At 42.3% G+C, this 19548-nt stretch overlaps 1 protein-coding gene across 1 annotated transcript; it reads left to right on the top strand.

Moving 5' to 3' along the window:
* Positions 1 to 500: 500 nt before the first annotated feature.
* LOC127238444 (pregnancy-specific glycoprotein 22-like) lies at positions 501 to 6796 on the top strand. Its single transcript, XM_051207062.1, has 4 exons — positions 501 to 826; positions 3611 to 3970; positions 5106 to 5458; positions 6536 to 6796. The coding sequence occupies exons 1-4, from the start codon at positions 622 to 624 to the stop codon at positions 6791 to 6793; spliced, it is 1176 nt and encodes a 391-aa protein (XP_051063019.1). The 5' UTR covers positions 501 to 621; the 3' UTR covers positions 6794 to 6796.
* The last annotated feature ends 12752 nt before the right edge of the window (positions 6797 to 19548 follow it).

The raw sequence follows: 19548 nt of genomic DNA, 5'->3' as shown, positions 1-19548 counted from the left end.
CTGCCTGTCACATTCTTGCAGCAATTAAGTAAATACCTAATTCCCATAGCATTGAGATCACAGGGTGGAATGGATGCTCAGCTGGGTCTGTGTCACAAGACACATAATCATGATGGACTTGGTGACTGTATATTCAAAAGAGGAATCCATGGCTGGGCTGGAATCACAAAGCGAAAGCATCATAAAGCAAGGACTCCACAGAGAAGGAGTGCAGGGAGGCATTGCTGCCTACACCAAATACTCTATGTGTGGAGGGAATGTGGGATTTTGAAAGGTGAGGCTGGCAGATACCTGAGCAGAGAATTCCTAAGAGCGTTAATTCAACACCCACCAGACACAATGAGTTAATGGAAGTCATGTTGCTCATGTTAGTAAAGGAGGGTGGGCACACCCCTACTCTCACACCAAAACCTGAGTGATGACCACACCTGTTTAATATTGGTGGTTTTTCTCCTTTCCCTTCTAGCCTCCCTTTTAACCTTCTGGCACCTGCCCACCACTGCCCAAGTGGCCACTGAGTTAGTGCCACCCCTAGTGGCTGAAGGAGATGATGTCCTTGTCCTTGTCCACAATCTGCCAGAGAATCTTCTAGCCTTAGCCTGGTTCAAAGGACTAACAGACATGAAACAAGGACTTGCAATATATGGACTTCACAACAATTTAAGTGCAACAGGGCCTATGCACAGTGGTAGAGAGACCATATATCGCAATGGATCCCTGCTGTTTGAAAAGGTCACCCAGAAGGACACAGGATTCTATACCCTAAGAACCTATAATAAGCGTGGAAAAATCATATCAACAACATCCATGTACCTCCATGTGCAGGGTAAGTGATTTCTTGTGAATTCTGTGAGCTGGGTGAGGTTCATTTCACTGGACACATATAGGAGAGTGGTCTGTGTCTACCCTCCCTATGTGTTTTGCCCTGTGTTGGGGTTTTAGCCTTTAGTGGAGCATAGATATGGTGTAGAATTTTGGCAATAGATCAGCATCCTTCATTTGATTTCACCTTGCACACAGATGGATGTGTGGTGGGTAACTCAGTAAAGGATATCAGCCTCTGGCTGTACTCTTGGAGTTGTTACCAGCAATATTTCCTTGAGAAAGACTCAGAGGGTATCAACATTGTGCCTGGTTGTTGAAAACATTCGATCCTCACACGAGCACCAGAATGCCCTGGCTCCAGATCGCTTTCCCAGACTCAACTCCAGGTGTCTACAAGAAGCATTTTCTAAGTGTTGTATTTTAACTTCCCGATGGCAGGTAACAGTGCTCCTTAGTAGGCAAGGTCTTGTGATGTGTAGTATTGGATAGTGCACTATCATGAAAGCCTTGTTCGGTCTACATTCTTTGGCCATTTCTTCAGAGATTTGGCATGGGAGCATAGTTCACCAGGTGTCCAGGCTGTCCTGTTAGACATATGAAATTTACATGATGGTCAAAGTCCTCAAGGAGAGGGACCGAGGACAAGAGGGACTCTTGTCCTGACAAGAGCTCATTCTCTGTGTCCAGCACAGGGAATTCTCTCCTGCAGACAAATGGCTACATGCTATGCTGATCTCATGACTTTCCCAGCCATGAACTGTAGCTACCCCAGTGATCACCAGGGATGTCATCAGGATACACAGTGAACTTGTGGAAGAGTTTCCCTGAACTAGGAATGTACCCAATAGCCTCGTTCCACCCCTGTTTTTATAGACCAGGAAATCATGGTCACAGCATTCTCAGACCTATAGGCTGCTTAGTGTGTCTGTTATATTTCCAGGAGTTCATGCGCTGTTTCCTACTTTGGGAAATACATGACCTCCAAGGAGAATAAACTAGGTAGAGATCCAAAGCATCTCAGAAATATCATGGAGCACATATGTAGACCCAATACATAGTTCAGAAATAGAAAATCAAGCTGATGATGAAGGAGCTCACAGCCTTTGTCCAGGAATCAGGTCACCTCCTCCCATGCACCCAAGATGTGAAATTCTCACACATTATGGGCCTTTGACCTTGGTCAGAACCCAGTCTGATGGTGACTCATGTGAGAATAGATGGCATTTTTTGTCACCTTCCTTCTGGGAGCAAATTCCATGTTTGCAGGGTATTCAAAAGACAGGGTAGTGTTTGTGACCAGCTGGGTTTCTTTGTCACCCACTTGAGGAAATTTTTCTTTTGGTGCTAACTGACCTAGGCCAGGTCACAGCAGAGTGCAGTTCCAGCACCAACTGCTATTATCTCTTGTCACAGGGATGGCCATTGCCTTGACTCTCACTCTCTGTTCTGGAGGACAGAAATGTTAAGTGAGAATGGGAAAGGAACATGGGGCAGCACTAACGGGTGAGGGGCAGAACAGTGTTTTGAAAACAGACTCACCCTCAGCCCGTGGAATCCTGGGAGACTCCTCTTCCTGAGAAGAGGCTAAGCTCAGATGAGGGGACAAAGTAAAGCTTGGGAGCTCTGCTGGAGCTGAAGTCTTCACAGGGGTAACAAATCAGTCTACTGAGATAATGGGGGTCCTCTCTGTACTCCTCTGAAAATGGTGTGCCACATCTCAGTGGCTTCTGCTCACAGATGAGGAGCCTACGAGTTGACAGTGTGTGAAAGGAGAGGCCTGGTATTCTCTGGAGTCTTCTAAGTGACACAAGGACATGAAAGTTATCTCAGTGTTTGTAGGGGAGAAGGTATAGTATGGGAGAGAGGCCCAGCATTAGGATGCTGTCATTGAATATTAAACAGTAAGGGTGGGGGGAGACATTATTCCTACACAAAGTTAGTTAACATGATCACAATATACTAATGCCTGACATTCTCAGCGTGAGGGCGCAAATAAAAAATCAAGCTGGTATGGATCATTGACATGGTCCAATGAATATAGGCATTTGCTTTATTGTCTGACAAGCTGAGACCAAGGAACAGAAGTCCTCTGAACTCTATTGAGGTATTGTATCCAGGATCCATCCACATACAGTAGACTAGACCTTACACTGCACAAATAGATGTATCATATGCAAACAAATGTAAAAAGTTAAAGAAAATGGAATTGTCCGGTACTGTATCCATAAACCTGCAAGTTTCATAAGTAAACCCATGAGTATACTGGGTTCTGGGACATCATTCACTCATTCAGTCTTCACATGTTTCTGAATTTTTTTTCTAGGCAACATTTTTTTTTTAAATCCAAAATAACTTACTGTTCTTACGATTACCCAGGTCAAGTGGACTTGAAGTAAAGTAAGTTAGGAGGTGAATTCAGGTGTTGGCTGTAACCACAAGAGGAGCAGAACAACAACTAAACTCAGAGATTGAAGACACAGGGTCGGTAGGAGAAGAGGTTGGGCAGGCATCACCCAAACACCATCCACTGTAAATGAGATCAGGGGTCTGATGGCAGTAAGCCATATCAATGTTGACAATTGAAGACAGGGACACTTACAATAGAAATGATAAGTATGGGGATACTGAGGACATGAAGGTTGTGCTGACCTCCACTTGGTATGACAGGGAGACACCCACCCACAAATCTAGGCTGAGAAATAGACATAGCTGCTCAGGACACAGGACCTCATCTTAGTCAAATACAGAAATCTGAAATTATATAGCTCTTTCTCTTTCCTTCCAGCCTTCCTTTGGAACTGTGGGCGCCATGTCACCTCCGCCCAGCCCACTGTTGAATCAGTACCTCCCAGCGTTGCTGAAGGGGGGAGTGTTACTCTACTCATTCACAATCTCCCGGAGAATCTCCAAGGCTTTGTCTGGTTCAAAGGAATATCTGTGTTCTGGGAACACGAGATTGCCCGATACACAATAGGCAGAAGTTCAAGTGATACAGGGCCTGCGCACAGTGGCAGAGAGACGTTGAACAGTGATGTATCCCTGACGATTCACAACGTCACTCGGAATGACACCGGACTGTACACCCTACGGATTGTGAGTGCAGATATGAAAAGTGAGGAAGCACATGCCCAGCTCCAAGTGGACAGTGAATGACTCTCTGTGGTTGTTCATGGCTGGGTGGGGCTTAGACACACAGGACTGTCATGCCTAGCCTTCTTTTCCTCTGTAATGTTTCCCAATGAGGAGGTTAGTGCACTAAGAGCAGGACAAACCCTGTAGAGACAAATGGCCACAGATCAGACTTCAGCTTCTCACTCCACCTGCACCAAGAAAGAACTGGATGGAAAATAACTCATTCTAAAATGTCAGAGAGCCAAGTCTCTTGGGGCTTTAGGCCAGGGAGCTCTGAGCCCTGTCGTCTTTCCAAGATGAGAGTAAAGGAAGCGAAGGGAGGATATTTTCAGTACTCTACTCTTGCTTCCTGTCAAAGCTGATAGGCGGCAGTGGTTTTAGGTCGTCCATGTCAAAATGGGGCATGCATTGACTCCATATTGAGAGTGTCATAAATACAATCCACGAACTGGTAGAGATATGATGAAGAAGGGCTCTAGAGCTTGGTCAGCTTTCAGTCTTATATCACCTAGGACTGCTTGCCCAGGGGTGGAAATGCCTGCAGTGGTCTTCACCCCTTCACATCACTCCCCAATTAAAACAATGCCAATCTGGTGGTGGCATTTTTCAATTGAGGCCCTGTCTTTCAAAATTACTCTCACTTGTGTCAAGTTGACATAAAACCATCCAGCCCGGTACCCAATCCTTTTAAAGATCTCCCCCGAAGATCAGACTCCTCCCTCATCCCATCCAGTCCCAATCCTGAGGGATGGCAGGCAAAGAAGAAAGAGCCTTTACAGTGTAACTTCAGGGTTTGACTGGAGCCATAAATGAAACTGAAAACCACTATGGCGTGGAAACCCCTGTCATATTCGATCGTGGGAGACATAGTCTCAACCCTCAGCGTGCATGAGTCTGTAATGTCTGAGGGACAGCAGTGAGGGGGTAGCCATGGAGAGGGGAGATTTACATATGAGGCAATGACACTTTTTCAGGGGCAGATGGAATGGAAGAGGTCACATTGGTGACCTCCATTAAGTGGCATAGACACACTTACATCTACAGCTCTAGGCTTAGGGAAAAATCCATCCGCTCATGATGGAGGTGACCATATTTTCACCACACATAATGATCTCATGTGATAGTTGTTTTTCTCTTTTCCCTTCCAGCCTCCCTTTCTCCATGCTGTAACCCTCTATACTCATCACAAATCATGATCCAACCAGTGCCTCAGTACGTTGCTGAAGGGAAAAGTGTTTTTCTCCAAGTTCATAATCTTCCAGAAGATTTCCAAGCCTTTACTTGGTACAGGGCAGTGTATCGTGTTCCATATTTTGAAATAGTCGAATACCACAGAATCCTGAATACCATTACCTGGGGAGATCAATACAGCACAAGAGAGACTGTGTATTCCAATGGATCCCTGCTGCTCAAGGACATCACTGAGAAAGATGCAGGAATGTACACACTAGAAGTTTTGAAAAGTGATTTCCAAATTGAGAAAATATGTGCACAATTCTATGTAAACAGTAAGTGACTCTCTATGGCCTCCAACTGCTGGGTGTGGCTTATACTACTTCATACACTGAGCTCTTAGGAATGGGCTGTGCCTGCTGTCTTCCCTACTGCATTGTGTTCCCACAATAGCCTTTGGGCACTCACTGCAGGCACACATTGGGTAGATAAACCATAAGTTGGAATCCTTCACCTGTCTTTCCCTGCAGAGAGAAGAATATATGCTGGGTATCTCAGCAAAAGGATGTCAACCTCAGTGCAAAGTCTTGAGGCTCTCACCATGCACATAGCTTCAAGAGACACTCTGTGGGAGTCAGGCAGACACTGGATGAGGAAGCCATGGGATGCTCACAGAGAGCACCAGGAAGCCCTGACACTAAAACGTTGCCTGTGGCTACATTTTGGGTTATATTTGGAAGAGTTTTGTCACTGTATGTTTTGATTCCTGTTAGAGTTTCCAGGAAACAAGTTTTTACTGACTATCCAAATCCATTAGTGTGTAGAACCAGCTGTGTACTGCCATGATAGCTGCAGTTAGGTAGATTACCACTGTATCTTCTTCTCTTGAATCTCAGTTGGGAGGTGTCCAAGCTAGTAGCCTATTGTTCTGATGGGCTTATGAGACATCACAGGAAGAAGGTCATGGCAGCAGTGGAAGAAAGAGAGGAAGCAGCTACTCTAGACTCTTTCTTCTCCTCATGGGTCCAGCCTGGAGAGTTTTGTTCTATAGGTCAATATGAACAGATGCTCTTGAAGTGAGCATCTCTCCATCCCAAGGCCAGATCATTGCTCATAACTAAGCTCAATTCATGGATATGGCAATGATCATGCTCTTTGTTTCCTATTACAGGGAAACTGATTTACAGTAATCAGTGCCTGAATCAGGGTCACAGAGTTCTTGGGTGGCAGATCTAAAGCACAAGATATGTCTGTAGTCACAGTTTCAAATGGTCCCATGGAGGCTTTATTAAGTATAAACTAAAAAGGGGTTGGTTTGACTCTCTGGACTACTGTTGTTTGATATTCTCTATTTCTTCACAGAGCATGTGACTACTGTTTGATATTCTCCTCTATTTCTTCACAGCCTCTCGTGCAAATCACTAACAGCGTAGTCTCATCACACAGATGTGTGATCTTCACCTGTGTTTCACCTGACACTGATATTTACATTCATTGGTTCTTCAATAACCAGAGTCTGCATCTATCAAGTAGGATGACTCTGTCCCCAACAAAGCGTGGACTCAGAATATGTCCTGTACGGTTGGAGAATTTTGGAGAGTATCAGTGTATGGTCTCCAACCGAGTCAGTTCAAAGACCAGTCTCCCAGTCTTGTTTCGCTGATAAATGAGTAATCTTCCTTCTCATCCTATGACAGAATTGAAGCATTTCTATTGATATAATTTGGGTACTGAACTAAGAAAAGTTTTATGGTGTAATTAATCAGTTATCACTCAGTTGTAATCAGTATGGTAACTCACATCTATAATCCTGGGATACATATGTATACAAGGGAATGCCAAGATTTAAAGTGAGACTCTGTCTCCCAAAGAAAATAAAGACAAAAATGGTAAACAGAAATGAAAGGGAGTTAAGAGCTTGGATTGTGAATCAAATATAGCCAATCATCAGAATTCATGGAAACTAACTTCAGGAAGGGCAAAACTTTGAATGCTCTCAGTCTGCTATAAAAATGGTAGAATGTTTGCAGAGAGAAAAAAACATCCTCTCATATGGTCAAATACATTCAATGTTTAACTCATTCACTAATTTAACTAAGACCAATGTTGCCTGTGTACCAGTCATCCATATGAAGTGAGGAAGAGTGACAGGAGAAAGGTCTGCCCATGTTTCACCATGGAATTTGCTGGTTTCTAAGTAGTTTTGATCCACAGTTGGATGTACAGATGTAAATTCCTTGACATAAGGGCAGATCATACTGAGAGCAGCATTCACAGTTGGACCTTGTACATTATTATTTTTAGTATGTATTTATTTCATCTCATGTTATCCACCACAACCACAGTTTCCCCTCCGTTCAATCCTCCATAAACTCCTACCTCCACTCTTCCTCAGATCCCTGTTCTCTTTTCCTTCAGTAAATGAGCAGGCCTACCAGGAACATCAATGAACCACACATGGCATGACAAGTAATATTAGGCTTGCCACAACCCCTCACATTAGGACTGGGTGAGGCAATCCAGTAGGAAGAAAAGGGTTCCAAGGGTAGACACAGTAATCAGTGATCTCTCCCACTCCTACTGCTAGGAGTTCCATAATAGTACCCAGATACATTAATGAAAATTATATGCAGAGGATCTAGCTCAGACCCATACAGGGTCTGTGGTAATCACGTTAGTCTCTGTGATCCTCTATAAGCCCTGATTAATTTATTCTGTGCTCCATGTTTTCACTGTGTCCTTGATACTTCTGGTACCTACAATCAATCCATTTCCCCCCTCCTCTGTGGAGTAACCCTGCTGCTGCCAAGTGTTTGGCTATGTATGTCTATATCTGCTCCCATCAATTGCTGGACATTGATCAATCAACAGTATAACAGAACACCATTTGTAATAATTTCACTGAATTTTTTCAGCCATACTTGGTTCTGTCTTGAATTTGTGGGCTGTCCAGCTCTGGGTCCTTGCCATCCTGGCAATGCCATGTATGGGACCTTCTCATGACATGTGCTTCAAGTTGAAAAAGTCAATGGTTGGCCACTCCCACAAGTACTGTTCTATCATTGGCAGGTGTTCTGTGTTTCCTGACTCAACGAAAGAAAGTGTTCACTTAAAGATCAAAATTTTACGCTGTATGGCGGCAGGATATTCCATCTTCTGATAGAAAAACTCAAACAGTCATACAAAGATATATTTATTGATTGTTGCAAAAATTGTTTTTGGGTTAAATAAGTTCCTCATACCAAAGTCCCTGATATAATCTATATGGTTTTTGAAGGAAAGCATAGTGCTATCCCTGCTACTTTGCATCATAAGGTGTAATATTTGCAGTATTCAATAATCCAAGAGCTTTATGTTTGCCAGAAGTATCTTGTGAGTGACCAGGATCACATGAAAAGATTGACTGTAAGACTCCTTCAGAACCACAGAAAACAATCATTGATTTCCACAAAGATTTCTTCAAGGCTAAAGTACATTTAGAAAACAACTATTCTGTTCTAGCGTTCTCCACTGATACATCAACTGTGCAAGATTCCTACATTTTCCCTTTCTGTTTAAGGTATATCATGTTGAAAATTATGGTGTCACACAGTGAAGGCAACCTTTTCTCTTTTGTGGTTTTTCAGAGTCTTATGTAGAAAAGTCAGAATACATTTTAAAGCCAGTAAGATTACTATAGCAAAAACAAGTATAGCAATCATTAAGATAAGAAATCTATTAAAATGATTCACAGGATTAAATAAATCTATTGTATCTGCCAGACTTTCCATAACATACATCCCAAACACATCAGGCAACATATGTGTAAGGTTTTTATTAATTTCTGGTTATATATAATTTAATTATTTGAGAAGAATTGTGGTGAGTCAACCAATAAATTTTAACCTTTACTGCTCATTCTTGCTTTCATTAAATCTTAGAGATGTAATACAATAAGATGTAATAGTACCATTACATTTTAGGTTTATTTGTTTTTTAAAAGTCTCTAACTAATCTTCCAAAAGTAACATAGTTTTTCTCAAATTATCTATTTCATAAATAACTATCTATTGATGGGAGATGCCATTCTGTATATATGTTTCTCATACTGGTTAATGAATAAAGCACTGTTGGCCAATAGGAAAGGACGATAGGAGGGACTAGGAGACAAGGAGGAAAGAGGAAGGAGTAAGGAGGAGTCAAGATGGAGAGTCTGGAGAGAGCAGAACCGCTAGCCGCCTCTCTCCGGTGAGATAAGACCACATGGAAATACACAGAGATGGGTTAATACTTAAGACAGAGCTAGCCAATAAGAAACTAGTACCTGGTCAACAGCATTATATCAAATACAGAGTCTCGATGTGTTAATTGGGGCTGGCGTGATGGCGGGACCAGACCAGCGGCGGATGGAAAAACCTTACTCTTTACAATCTATTTTATTCTTTAGGGCCCAAAGTTGTGCTGAGTGACGATGTCAGTTTCTAACAAATTCAGACATTTAAATTACTTAATTAAATGTCAATCCAGGAGATACAGCAGTAGCAGGCAATGCAATAATTCCCACAATCACAGGAATAAGTGTTTTTGGTTTTTTTTTTTTTAACTATACATTCAGCAAGTTTCTGGACTGGTATCAGTGTGAGTCTTGTCATTGTCCTGATAGCTTCACTGGCACCCATATCGCTAGCAATGCTTTAAGAATATATAAACTTTCAGAAGTGACAATAACATACTATCATTAATACATGTATGAGAAGTACAGCATTCTGAAGCATTAAACTAACTAATATTAATCAATAAAAACCAGGAAACACACATCCAGGTAAAACACAGGAAGACAAAGGGACAGGAGGCAGGCATCACTTTCTTCCTATGGTACCCTTTCTTCTTCCAAAAAGGCCCTGAGATCCTATGTCCATCCTGCCTCATCACACTCTCTCTCTCTGCCTCCCTAGAGCTGGGACTGATTACAGGTATGAGTCACCACTGCCATGACTCTATGGATAACTAGTGGCTAGCTCCACCCTCTGGTCTTCAGTTAAGTTTTGTTTGTCAGTACATAAACAAAGCATTTCCCCTTTTTTGTCTAAAGAAAAAAGCAAAGGCTTTAATTAATATAGAAAAATCTATAAACAATAAGTACCATAACCATATACAAATATATATGGGAATAATTACATTAACAATGTCTAGTCCATTAGCATTTGAAAAATTCAGAGAAAATACTCCATTAAATATCTTATCTTGGTGAGTCCAAAGTATTATACTAATTAAGTTTTTATACTAACTTGTATTAGTAACCTAAAATTATATTTTTATATCTCTCAATGTTAAACATTTTACACCTCTAGTGTGAGGTTCTTCTATCATTCAGAGCAGTATATATATATATACATACATATACATACAATCTATAAATAATATAATTTAAAAATAAAAATGAGCAGGGTAGTGATGGCACACGCCTTTAACCCCAGCACTTGGGAGGCAGAGGTAGGTAGATCTCCATGAGTTCAAAGCCAGCCTGGTCTACAGAGCAAGTTTCAGCACAGCCAGAACTATACAGAAAGATCCTCTCTCAAAACCAGGAGAGTAATGTCTGTACTGTGACTACACCCTGCCAGCATTTTGTGCTCACATTTGAGTTTGAGTGTTTAGTGCAGGAGACATGCAGCACTGATAAACTACAATATCAGAATCTTGTATCTGAATTCACCCTGCTGAGAGGAGCATGTGTGGTAGGGTAACTCAACCAAAGAACCAGAATAAGCCCATATGTTGTGGACTTTACCACAAATGTAGCCATGAGGAAGTTCTTTAGGACTTAGGCAGGTTCTGGATGAGCAAACATGAAATCTTATTATTGGTGGAACTCCGTGGCTCCAGATCATTGTCATAGACTTCAGACTTCAGGTGACTCCTGGGGAAAGTGGGCAGGGTTGGAATATAACCTGTCAGTGCTAACATAGACGGATACTTTATTAGTTCATGAAACTAGCAAGTGTACTGCCATGATACAGTTTGGCTAGATCATCTGGGAAACTCCTTATGACTCTCATTATTGATAACATACCTGCTCAAGGGCTTAGAAAACTGTTCTGATGGACTTATGAGACTTCACAGGACAGTCAATATTCCCGAGAGAATAAAGAGAGGATACAAGTCCTCCCCAAACCTCAATGTACTCAGGGATTAAACCTAGTGTATTATCTTCTTCAGGCAAATAGTAGCAGACACCAAAAATCTAGTCATTTGTCCCATCCCAGTTTCAGGTCCCAGTTCATATTAAAACTACATTACAGACATTACAACATTTGACAACAATTTGCCCTATATCTGGGAAAGAGATTGAGAAAATACAATGACCATGTCAGGCTAACACTGGTAAATGTGAAGAACAAGCTATCTGTCTGCAGTCACGTATCTAGTGTCTCCACCCTGAAGGCCATCTCAGGTGTCTATAGAGCAGGGAGGAGCTCTTTGTTAGAGATGTTAATCTTGCTCATTGCTAGCTTGAGCTAGCATCTGGTCAGTTAGATTTGACTCTAGGACTAAAACACCTGCCTCTGAAGAATTCCTGCAGGACTCCCTAGCTCACGTACTTGATGGGAAATCATGTGTTTTCTGGTGAGTCACTGTCATTCCTTTTAGAAAGTAAAGGACAGGGCTTTGTTTTGTCCCTACCAGTAAATTCTGCATCTGACACATGCCTCTCTTTGCTCAGAGAGTTACTGATTTCAAAGGACTTTAGCATCTGCTTGTCATTAAATCTCATTATGTTCTTTAGAAAAATAATCCTTTCAGGGATTGACAATAGAATATGGGTATTAGTAAGAATTGTCTCATGTGAAGAAAGCTGGTGTCCCAGGTCAGCCAAACATACCTGTTTCTTGCAGCCAGAGTTGTAGCAATTTCTTGCTCTCTATCCTCTACTTCTCAGATCTTGCTCGGAAAACATCTACCAGGAAGGGGTGGAGGGACAGCTGAGTGAATAATAGCACTGGATGCTCTTGTAGAGGACCCAAGTTCAGTTCCCAGTACACACATGGCAGCTCATACCTATCTGTTAACTCCAGTTCTATATGACTCAATGTCCTCCTTTTGCCTCTTTTGCCTCCAGCCATGATTGTGTTTCACAAATATATGTACAGTCAAAATAATCATCAGGTCCAAAAAATTAAAAATAATAAAACATCTGCCTTTGTTCCAGGAAATGTATCCTCAGGGTCTTTATCTGTGTGAGCATGGGCATTGGAAACTTTTATAAGAAAACATTGAACTGAGGGGGCTGACTTATGATTTCAAAGGTGCAGGCTGTTATCAGAAGAGTGACGAGCATAATAGCGAGGGCAAACATGGCACTAGAGTTGAAAGTGCTATATTTTCTCTGGACACAGGGCTCACTTGGTAGCATCCTAAGCATAAGAATCCTGAAAGCCCACACTTCCTCCAACAAAGCCACACCTACTCCAGCAAGACCATACCCTGTAATAGTGCCACTGCCTCTGAGATTACAAGGGCAAATTACATTCAAACTACCACATTCCACTCCTCGGCCAACATAAGCTTTTTACAATATCAGAACACAAAACGCATTTAGTTCAACTTCAAAAGTAACCATCGTCTCAAAATGTTTAGCAGTCTCTTCTGATACTCATGCAATATCTTCACTGCAAATCTCCTGTAAAAATAAAAATAGAAGCAGATCACATACTTCCAACATATGATGACACATGATATACATTACCATTCCAAAATGCATGGAAGGGAGCACTGTGAGGAAATACTGGACCAAAGCAAGATGGAGAGCCAGCCGAGCAACTCCAAACTGTGCATCTCCATGTCTGCTGTTGAAGCACTTTCATATCAGATATCCAATTATTTCCAGCTTTGTTGACAGTAGCACACTTCTTTCTCTTGGTCTGGTTCCAGTCCCTGTTTGCACCTCTCCTTAGCAGTTATCCCGTGACTCTGGCGTTTATAACATCTTGGGATCTCTGAGGCAATACAGGCTTCAATTTCACAGCTTCACGCAATGGGTTCTTTAGGTCTCCATTCAGGGATACTCCTGACACATGTCTGGTCTCAGAAGCTTTCCCTAGGAAGGGAGACAAATTCAATAGCCTGTTCCCTCTACCTTTAACCCTAAAGTCAGAAAGAGGTGGTTGAAGCTGCTAGCTTATGCTGTTTGCTTGGGCTGGAATATGATCCCCTCATTCACTTACACTCTAAGCGTTTCTTTAGTTTCTTTCAACAAGCTTGAAATTTAGCTGGGTGGGATCTTGTCCCAAGTTGATCACCCCCTTTATTCCATTCCTTAATCTGTTTATCTCCCTGAACACAGGACTTAATTCTAATCCATTTTCTGTGTTCTCTGTCTCCTTAAGTTTTACATTTGGTAATTTACCCTGCTCAGCTTGCTCCTATTCACTATAAATTTTCATTGGAGTTGTCGTTAGTATCCATACAACAGAGTAGGCTATTTTTAGGTTTCTACTGCCAATAGTATCAATCCAATACTCTTCGTGTTGTCCTCAGGCAGACTTTCTTTGGACAAGGGTAAAAAGCAGCCACTTCGTTCATTAAACTATCACAGGGACAATCTCTGGAAAACATGCTAAAATTCTTCTCCTCAGATATCTCTTGAGTGAGTCTCTCATAGCCTAAACAACTCTTGGAAACTTCTGTCTTCCGTGCCCCTACTAGCATGGACCATTAGGCAGTGCTTAAATCATTCCTCTGCTTTCATTACCCAAAGTACCAAATCCTTCCCAATAAACACAAAGTCAGTCCTATCACAGCAATATTCCAGCCCCTGATGCCAACTTCTGTCTTTTTTTTTTTTTTGAAGAGACATTATGTTTATGGAAACTCTTATAAGAAAACACTTAATTGAGAGCCCTTGCTTACAGTTTCAGAGGGTCAGTCTATTATCATCATGACAAAGAACATGGTGCGTGCAGGCAGATGTAGTACTGGTGCTGAAACTGCTACATCTTGCAGGCAGCAGGAAGTTGACTGACTCACAAGGTGCTGTCTTGAGCAAAAGAAACCTCAAAGCTTATCCCGTATGGCGGCACACTTCCTCCAACAAAACCACACCTACTCTGACAAGGTCACACCTCCTAATAGTGTCACATCCTGAGATCATGGGGGCCAATTACATTACATCCTGAAGCAAGCCTGTCTGTTCCCCATACTTCAAGTGCTTGTGCTTACTACTGTGCTAAGTTTACCTGTCATGGTTGGTCAAGGAATTAATCAGGCTCAGGTTGGGGGAAACCACAGCAAGACTGACGCTTTGTCCATTTTATTGAGATCAATCAGACTTACCATATACTTATCAGAAAAAGTATATAGTGGTGATTTCTAGGATCAATACAGTTGCAGTTACCAGGAAATAATGAAATTTGAAAGCTGTACACACGATTGATGTCCAAGACCAATTGCGTGTCAAACTATATGCTTCATTCACTTCCAAGGGAACTTAGAAAAATTCAAAGTGGTTTGAATGCTTCTTTGCCTGATGAAACTCCTCAGCTTCTCAGTAACTGAAAGACACCCAGTGCCCCAGGAGCCATGAACTCTAACATGAAAAATCTAAGATATGCGCCTCTTAAGGCATCTGTGCTGGGCCAAGCACATGGTTCCCTGCACCATAACCTTCACTTTCCTAGATCCTTCTGATATTCAATGTTTACATTTGGAGTACTCAAGTCAGTCACCATCAAACACATGGGAAGATTGGCACATGCTATGGTACAGCCTGGGTAGTTAGCTGAACGCCAGTCCCATTTTTGGTCATGTGTGAGCATTCTGTACGAATATCAAATCCCGAAGATGGATTGTGGGTACGTCTCAGGAAAACTCAATGGGGTGTCTTATTCTGTCCTTTGTAGAGCATAGCCCTGAACAGCAAAACCTTGGTTGGCTTAGCATCGGAGTGATATTGGGTGGATACAGCACTCCATAGTGTTAGGCAGGCAGAGGTTCAGTGAGGGCCAAAGAAGACAATGATGTTCCTAATCCTGGTCCTATGAATATACCATCAAGCTCTGCAGCTCATCTCAAAGACTGTTTCTCTCACACAGCATAGAGATTCATCATCTTTGAGCACCTACATCCTGTATCTGTCTGTGAGTCATTAAGTACTTAACTCTCTAAGAAAATGGTTTGGGGATGGAGATTAGAGAGACCAATAGTGGTTGAAAGAATATTTTGCAATTATATGTCCCACAGGGGACATTTTCTGTCTGTTATCCTCATGCAACTGACAGTGTTCCCCAAGGCCAGTATCACAAGCAAAAAATCCATCCGTATAGAACATGATGATGGTAGTCTTAAAGCATGAACCTGAGAGTCATAATATAACCTATTTGTTATAGCCTATTAGCAGGTGGCAGCCTGATAATGTCCTAGGGAATAGGATTCTCAGTGCTACAACTGGTGCAGATCCCTATGAATATATAATCTTGAAGCGAGTGACTGCCAAACAAAGTGACCCACTCAACCTGACTATTACCTGTGATTTAATTATGTTGCATCATGGGTATAACTGCTTATATACAGAAAGCTAAAGCTTGAACACTTGGTCCCCCTTCAGTTTTGGACAGAGAACCACAAAAAAAAATGCCTAGGATGGCCAGAAAACCCAAGAACATGTAACAAGGCTCAAGATTTAGATACAACTGGGTAGTGGAACTTCTGCCTAGAGAATCTTAGGGTGATGGAGAAAGGGACATATCAGATTTAGGATCAGTGGTCTCCTGAGTGTACACTGAGGCTGATGTGATGGATTAGGGCTTGTGCATGCTATAAAATATTCTTTTTTCATTCATTTATTTATTTATTTTATATAACCAAGTCCAAACATTTATAGACAATATTTGGGAATTTGGGCGTCATTCTTTCCAAACTACTTCCTGCTGGAAAGAGGCACTGTCATGGGGGATTCTAAGAAGATGCAGAAATCCTGGCTGTAGTCTGTAAGGCTGCTTTGTCCAGCTGTTTTGAATGATCACCTGGTACTCTGTTTCAGGTGGTCTGGCTTGATCAAACCACATTAGTCTGGAAGGAATCCACATCTTTTCATTTTCTGTGGAAACAAAAATAGAAATCGTTTTCCCCAGTAACTTGTCCTTGAACTTAAATTTTGGAGTCAAAGAATTTTTTTAAATTTAATTTTTTTTATTTTTTTATTTTATTTAATTTTATATAACAAAGTCCAATTAAATGAAAACAAATATTTATACACAATATTTTGGAATTTGGGCGTCGTTCTTTCCAAACTACTTCCTGCTGGTAAGGGGCGCTGTCTTGGGGGGATTGGAAGAAGATTCAGATATCCTGGCTGTAGTCTGCAGGGCTGTTTTGTCCAGCTGTTTTGAATGTAGGATTAGCTTGTACTTTGTTTCAGGCGGTCTGGCGTGATCAAACCACATTAGTCTGGAAGGAATCCACATCTTTTCATTTTCTGTGGAAACAAAAATAGAAATCATTTTCCCCAGTAACTTGTCCTTCAACTTAAATTTTGGAGTCAAAGCGTTTTTTTAATTTAATTTATTGTTTTACATGTCGATCCCAGTTCCCTCTCCCTCCCTCCTTCCCTCCCTCCCCCATCCCTCCCTCCCTCCTTCCCTCCCTTTTATCCTCTCTGCCCTCTCACATGCACTCTAAACACCCTCCCCTCCCATCCCCCCACCCCAATTCCATGTGTAGGGGAATGCCATCCAGTTGGGGTCATGTAGATCTGACAGGTCCTGTGAAGTAGGAACTAGGGCTTCTCTCCTGTCTCTAGATTAAGGCAGTTATCCCTCCATGGGGGATATGTTCGCAAAGTCCTTTTGTGCACCAGGGATACATCCTGGCTCCACTGTCTGAGGTCTCTTAGACTGCTCAGTCCTTCTGGCTGAGACCCATATTCAGGGGGGCCGGAGTCAGTCCCATGCTGGCTTCCCAGCTATCAGTCTAATGGCCGTCCTTGTTCAGGTAAGCTGTCTCTATGTGCTTCTGCCGCGTGGTCTTGTCCTCTCCATTTGCTTCTGGGTTCTAGTTCCACTCAGTGTTTATGTATGGGTGTTTTCAACAGGCATTAGTTGAGGGCTCCATGGAGAAGTTAGTTGTTGATCTCACTCTCCGGGAAGGGCATTTATGATGGCCTTTCCACGGAAGCTGAGATTGTTAGTTGGGAGCAGTCTTGTAGTTCTCTCGACCTTTCTTTGTGTTCAATTTTATCTTCAAACCAATATTGGCTCCCTCTTTTATGTTCTCTCTCTCTGTCTCTGTCTCTGTCTCTCTCTCTTTCCTATCTTCCATCCTGAATGAGGTAACCCAGTCACAAAAAGAGGAACATAGTATGTACTCACTCATATATGGATTTTAGACCTAGATCAAATAATCACCAGCCTATAATTCACATCACCAGACAAACTAGGATACAAGGTGTATTCTAAGAGATTCATATAAAGTCCCTCACAGAACTGGGAAGGGACAAGTCCCCCAGAGCTCAGGTGAAGTGGGGGAGGACAGCGAATGGAGAGAGAAGTAGGAGAAAACGAGGGGGAGGAAAGGAAAACATGTGCGACCAGGAATATTGAGCCTGGTTAGGAATAGAAGATAGGAAAGAGAGAGAGAGAGAGAGACAGAGAGAGAGAACATAAAAGGGGGAGCCAATATTGGTTTGAAGATAAAATTGAACACAAAGAAAGGTCGAGAGAACTATAAGACTGCTCCCAACTAACAAGTTGAGCTTCCGTGGAAAGGCTATCATAAATGCCCTTCCCGGAGAGTGAGATCAACAACTAACTTCTCCATGGAGCCCTCAACTAATGCCTGTTGAAAACAGTTTCAAACACCCATACATAAACACTGAGTCGAACTAGAACCCAGATGCAGATGGAGAGGACAAGACCATGCTGCAGAAACACATAGAGACAGCTTACCTGAACAAGGAGGAGTTAATGGCCCCCCCAGACTGAGAGCTGGGAAGCCAGCATGGGACTGACTCAGGCCCCTCTGAATATGGGTCTCAGCCAGAAGGGCTGAGCAGTCTAAGGGACCTCAGACAGTGGAGCCAGGATGTATCCCTGGCTCACAAAAGGACCTTGTGGACACATCCCCCATGGAGGGATAACTGCCTTAATCTAGAGACAGGAGAGAAGCCCTAGTCCCTACTTCACAGGACCTGTCAGATCTACATGACCCTAACTGGATGGCATTCCCCTACATATGGAATTGGGGTGGGGGGATGGGAGGGGAGGGTGTTTAGAGTGCATGTGAGAGGGCAGAGAGGGTAAAAAGGAAGGGAAGGAGGGAGGGAGGGAGGGAGGGAGGGAGAGGGAACTGGGATCGACATGTAAAACAATAAATTAAATTAAAAAAATGCTTTGACTCCAAAATTTAAGTTGAAGGACAAGTTACTGGGGAAAAGGATTTCTATTTTTGTTTCCACAGAAAATGAAAAGATGTGGATTCCTTCCAGACTAATGTGGCTTGATCACGCCAGACTACCTGAAACAGAGTACCAGGTGATCTTACATTCAAAACAGCTGGACAAAACAGCCCTGCAGACTACAGCCAGGATATCTGAATCTTCTTCGAATCCCCCAAGACAGTGCCCCTTACCAGCAGGAAGTAGTTTGGAAAGAACGACGCCCAAATTCCCAAATATTGTGTATAAATGTTTGTCTTCATTTAATTGGACTGTTATATAAAATTAAATAAAATAAAAAAATAAAAAAAAAAGAATTTCCCTTTCCTTATGCTGACATAACATGTAACATTATTCTTTTTGTTTCAGATATTTCAGATGCCCTGCAACAATATGCTGGAATGCTGCCATGAAACCCTTCATGGAAAGAGGGAACCATGGTTCTTTCCAATTCATACAGCTCACCTCTGGCTTCTTCTGGATCTGAACTTTGTCCTTTTACATAAGTTTGTCCTTTTACATATGTTTGTCATTTTACACAAGTTATCACTCAGTTGGTTCCTTTGTAGTTCTCAGAGACATCTCTGTCACTATCCTGCTAGGAGTAAAATTCACCTTCTTAAATCCACCAAGAATGCAGGGAACATGGAGTGTTCACTTGGGTCTCTGGGCCACATAGACACATAGGTAGGACTGAGCATTCCTCATTGCAACTGAGAGACCCAAAGCATGTTTCAGCCTTGGGTGTGTTATTCTCTGAAGGCATAGGATGCTTATCGTCCGTGTTGCTCCATGTGTTGCTTAGAGGTAAAATATAAAGAGAGAAAAGTTGAGAGGCATGTGGGCCAGCACTGAAAGTGGAAGGGACAGAGAATGACAGACAGCACTGCTCACAGCCTATTGGATTCTGAGAAGGGATCCTGCTTAGGCAGACACTAAGCTTAAAAGGAAAAGGACGGCTGAACTTGGGAGCTGTGCTGAAGCTGAAAATCTTCTTCTCAGAGGGTGGA

The sequence above is a fragment of the Phodopus roborovskii genome, unplaced genomic scaffold (assembly GCF_943737965.1).
Source record: "Phodopus roborovskii unplaced genomic scaffold, PHOROB, whole genome shotgun sequence".
Classification (NCBI taxonomy): Eukaryota; Metazoa; Chordata; class Mammalia; order Rodentia; family Cricetidae; genus Phodopus; species Phodopus roborovskii.
The sequence above is the reverse complement of the archived record's forward strand: the minus strand, read 5'-3'. Positions and strand labels throughout refer to the sequence as shown.

Coding starts and splice junctions, on each gene's coding strand:
- LOC127238444 (XM_051207062.1), top strand. CDS start 622: ATGAAACAAGGACTTGCAATATATGGACTTCACAACAATTTAAGTGCA. Junction 3,971..5,105: donor TGCCCAGCTCCAAGTGGACA/GTGAATGACTCT, acceptor TTTCCCTTCCAG/CCTCCCTTTCTCCATGCTGT. Junction 5,459..6,535: donor AAATATGTGCACAATTCTAT/GTAAACAGTAAG, acceptor ATTTCTTCACAG/CCTCTCGTGCAAATCACTAA.